General features: G+C 34.8%; 1 protein-coding gene across 1 annotated transcript in view; it reads right to left on the bottom strand.

Moving 5' to 3' along the window:
- The window catches only part of LOC116117094 (heat stress transcription factor B-2a-like), a 6,847-nt gene extending 2,447 nt beyond the window's left edge, over positions 1-4,400 (bottom strand). Inside the window, exon 1 of the mRNA XM_031403121.1 lies at positions 4,372-4,400. Coding sequence (XP_031258981.1) covers positions 4,372-4,400 — 29 coding nt within the window. The remainder of the gene's footprint in view (positions 1-4,371) is intronic.
- Positions 4,401-4,640: the final 240 nt, after the last annotated feature.

Below are 4,640 nucleotides of genomic sequence, written 5' to 3'. Positions count from 1 at the left end.
TTAAGTATTGGGTTGTGTTTGATGTAATGCAAGTTGAAAGGAGTGAAATTTGTTAAATATTTTCTTGCATTGTGGGTAGCTGGGGGTGGTAGCACTGGTTGTAGGTGGAGATGAATGAAAATATGTTATGGATCTGATGGATCGCTTAAGCGATCTGGTATGTCGTATAATGCAACAGATCGCAGATCGCTTAAGCGATCAGACTTATTTATACCAAATCACTTAAGCAGTATACTGAATCGCTTAAACGATATAGCAATACACACTAAATATCACCTGAAACAACCAATAATTTCATAAAATATATAAATTATTAACTTTACTTCATCTTCTTCCTCCTTCTTGCCTAACGTTGCGTCGGCATCGCCCTCTTCATTTTCAATTTCGACTCCTACCCTCCCTTGTTCACCTGGCGGGTTGTCTTCTACTGGCGCCGTATCATCTCCTATTGGACCAACTTCATTCATCGGAATTTGCTCCACCGCAACCTTCGATTCTCCAATTTTCAAACCACTTACATCCACAATTTGAAGAGGGGCAAGGTCTTTGTCAAAATCTTTGTTTAGGTCAATCATTCTTTCTTTCTAAGTAAGAGGGAATGTCTTCAATACAAACAGTAAACGATTGCGACAATGGGTGGCAGAAAACGACAAGAAAAACGCGGTGAAGGGTGGCTGTTTCATCGGGGTTTTCTTAGGGTCGATTAAGCGTTTGAGTCCGCTTAATTGATTTTGATTGGAGAAGGGGGGTCGTTTGCAATTTTTACAATTTAAATAAACTTTTGTTAATTATTATTTCCCACATATGTTTAAATATTTTTAATTTAACCCATTTTACATGTTTAATGAATCCTAAGTGTGCCACGTCAGTTTTTTTATCTTAAAAAAAATTGCAAAATTTTTTCAGGGTTATTTTTTTAAATGCAAACTTGAGATGTCCGGGGAGTTAAATTGCCTCCCATTATTTTCTATCTCTAAAGAACTTTCTCTCGCAATCTTGATTCTCACTTTCAATTTGTCTTTAATGTTGTTGTTTTGGAGATTGAATGAGCAAGATTGTCTCTACGACATCGTTATTTGATTTCTCTATTGTTGTTGAAGGCCAAACTGATTGGAACTTAGGGTTTATGTTGCATTCGTAGACTTGGGGGTTGAGGTTTGGAATTAGAGGGAGTGGGAGGAAGTGAAGTCCTTTTAGTTTTTGATTGATGTGGTGATTGGTTTGATCGTTTTGTTTCAAGAATGATAATCAAGTAGAACTTAGAATCTCAAATGTCTAGTTTGAAATGGTGTAAACTCGACGTCTTGGCTAAAGAGGATGATAAGAACTCAGCAAAGAGGAAGAAACGGAAAACTAATGGTTATTATCCGCTTAATCTACTTGGTGAGGTGGTTGGTCGTATACTTCCAATCAGGTTTCACGGAATTCTTAACGATGCTCTAGGTGAGAAGGGATTGGCTGCATCTTGGTGCATTGAAGTATCGAGTTCTCTGGATGAGGTGGTGTCGAAGTTGAAGGTCTCAGATATATCTGGTTACTAAGCATAAGTGTTGTATTTATTTGTTTACTCTGAATTAGAATTTTCTTCAACTAGTTTGTAAATCGATTTTGTTTGATTACTAATACGGATCAGTTAGATCTGCCAGTAGGTGAATGAAGTTTGGAGAATAGCTGCTCCTTGTTTTGTTGTTGTAAAACATTTTTTTGACCTACTTTACAGTACATCAGTTTATCATTGACATCTTGTTAGGACTTTGAAGTTCTGTTGATGTTTACGTTTTGTGAAAGTGTTTTGTGCTTTGAATATCTATAGTTTTCTATATATTTGGTATGTTTTAACTTTTAACTATGTTGCATTGTGAAGCTTTTTGTAGTGGAATGATTCTATTGACGACTCACCAGGAGGATCATCCTATCATGTGCATAGATTTCACTTACCTAGCCCAAAAGGAAGGTTGTCTCTCCACTAAAGAAGCATGAAATTACAAATCAGAAGGAGAAAAAAGAAAAGATGGAGTTTAGAAGAAGAGGAAGCTTTAAAGAACGACGTGGAAAAGCATGTTTCTCTGTTTTGACCATCTTGCCCTTCTTTAAAACAAATTTTTCTAACGGAGCATAACGATGGGTGGGAAACCGTCATTTTGAAACTTAACGGGTGGGAAACTGTCATTTCACCAAACCTTGGGTGGGAAAAAGTCATTCTCCCTATTTTTAAATCTAAAGGGGCCGTAAGGTTGAGCCCAAAACCTCTGTTTAAGATCATCTTCAATGGTGCTCTTTATTTTGAAGAGCATCTTTTATATAAATAAAGAGCATCTTCATTAATTTTTAAATATAAAGAACACAATTTTTATTCAAATCCAATAGACTCTTTAAATTTAATAAAGATGCTCTTTATTTTTAACAAAGAGACTTAATGAGAGAGAGAAATAATAAATAAAATGCATATGAACTTGTAGTTTATTAATTAAAATTAGGATAGAGAGTGAAATTTGACTCTCTAAATGTGGAAAGTCAAACTCACTCTCTAATTTATATTTTAAAGATAAAGAGTGTTGGACTTTGTTTTTATGAATAGACTCTTTATAATAAAAAGTTTGGATCATATAAAGAGTCTTTTGGAGATGCTCTAATATGATAGAATGCTATTTATGAATTCCTAGAAAGTAAAATCATAGAGAAAGAGAAACTTTGTTTTTTCTAAGCAAGCATTTCTACTTGAGAAAAGTTATGACTTGTTCTCTTAGAGGTCAACACCTTTTAAAATAGAGCTCAATGACACTTTGACCCCCAGATATGGCCGCTCGTGTGCTGTTTCGACAATTGTCGTTAGCAGTGGTAGCCGACGGTCGACAATCGTCTTGGGTTATTGGAAGTATTTTGTTAATTTTTAAACTTGTATTATGGAGGGTATTTTAGCTAAAATCTCAAATGTAATGGGTTAAAATCAAAGCAATACTCTAAATAATGATAATATTAATATTAATATTAAAAAGAAAGGGAAATTTAGTAAAAGCTTCCCCGATAATTTTTTATTTCTTCCAACTAAACATATTAATTATTTATACCCACCTATCTAACCAAATATTTTAATATAACATTTTTTATTAATCTTCAAAATAATTTATCTCATTAGTAATCCTATCTTTTCAGTAATAAAACATTGCCGAAACCAAACGCTATCTTAACGTTAGTTTCTGTCCATCATTTTCTATTTGATCGGCTTTGAGCAAAAAAATTCCACTTATACCCTTAACTTTTACGTGGTTAAAGATGGTCAAATAAAAAATTTGATGGACAAATACTAACTTTGGGGTAGGGAGGAAACCTGTCCTTTCAGTATAGATTCAGGCTTTAAAATAACAACAAAAATTTAGGTTTAGGTGCTCAAATTAACCTTATAATTAAGTGGCACAACTACTTTCAACTTTTCTTTTTATGCGGAAGAATATGCGGTTTATATTCATTTAATTACGTTAACATTTTTACTTTAAACATAAATAATTGTTAAAAAAAGTATATAATTCAACATTCAATGCAAAGTTAAAAAGGTGGAGCCCATAATTCCATAACCATGGCGGCGTAGAGGAGCTCCTGAGAGAGACAGTCAAGAAGATAGAGGAGGAGGAAGAGTCGCAACTTAATTAATTGTCAACTTGGATGAATCTTTAATAGGTCAATTAGTAGTTGTGTAAGTGGATGAGAGTCTGCAAAATTAATATAGGAAGCTCTAATACAGTTACCAACAGTCCAACACCATACGAATCTGAGTATTTTTATATCCACGAAATCATTTATTAATTATTATTAAACTCATCTGTTTCGTTTAAAAAATATTAGATACCCATGATAAAAGTTTTTGATAATTTTCAAGAGGATGTTTGATATTTTTATGGAGATTTTTTATAGTGATAGGAGGATTTTAATACTTAGATAAATGTTTTAATAACCAACTCGGGGTGAAACCCGACAAAGTTGTCGGGTCCCTAATTGACCGGTCGGTCAAATCGAGTGTCAAAATGTTTAAAATTTAGCAAATATGCCCCCAAAATTCGTTAAGTCCTTACAGGTTTAAAATTTTGCAAACACACTCCAAATACAAATTGGCGGTCGACTGGTTGACGGCTATGACACACCAAATGCAATCCAAATCATCCCTTGAGCCCATTTCCTAGAAAATCTACTCAAGATCTGGCCGAAATCGAACAGATCTTACTGACGTCGACATCGACAACCTTCCCCATCACCACAAAAATACTTCCCTCAACCTTCTAACCAAAACCCATCTGACCTCACTCCTGTTCACCTTGCCAATCACTAGCAAAAGCTGGTTGTTGCTGCCGTTGGTTTTTTTATTTCCAATTGATTCACTCATTAGAAATCACCTCCGTTGACACCATTGCACTCACCGGAACTTTCTCTTCAAAAGCCCCAACATCTCGGCCTTCAATTGTTTGCCGATCATCATCCCAATTTCTAGGGTTTTTTGGTGAATAGGGAAATTGGTAACCCGACCCGGTGAAAGCCCCGAGTCTTGGTTGAACCTGTTCAACCAGTTAGGTCGAGCTGAGTTTTAAAACACTAACTTAGATTTCTAAGTAAGACGGATGATTTTAATACCAAACGATCTCATAGAAGAA

Source organism: Pistacia vera, unplaced genomic scaffold, assembly GCF_008641045.1.
Source record: "Pistacia vera cultivar Batoury unplaced genomic scaffold, PisVer_v2 Contig8, whole genome shotgun sequence".
Lineage (NCBI taxonomy): Eukaryota > Viridiplantae > Streptophyta > Magnoliopsida > Sapindales > Anacardiaceae > Pistacia > Pistacia vera.
Note: the sequence above shows the minus strand (reverse complement) of the source record. Positions and strands in the feature narration are given on the sequence as shown.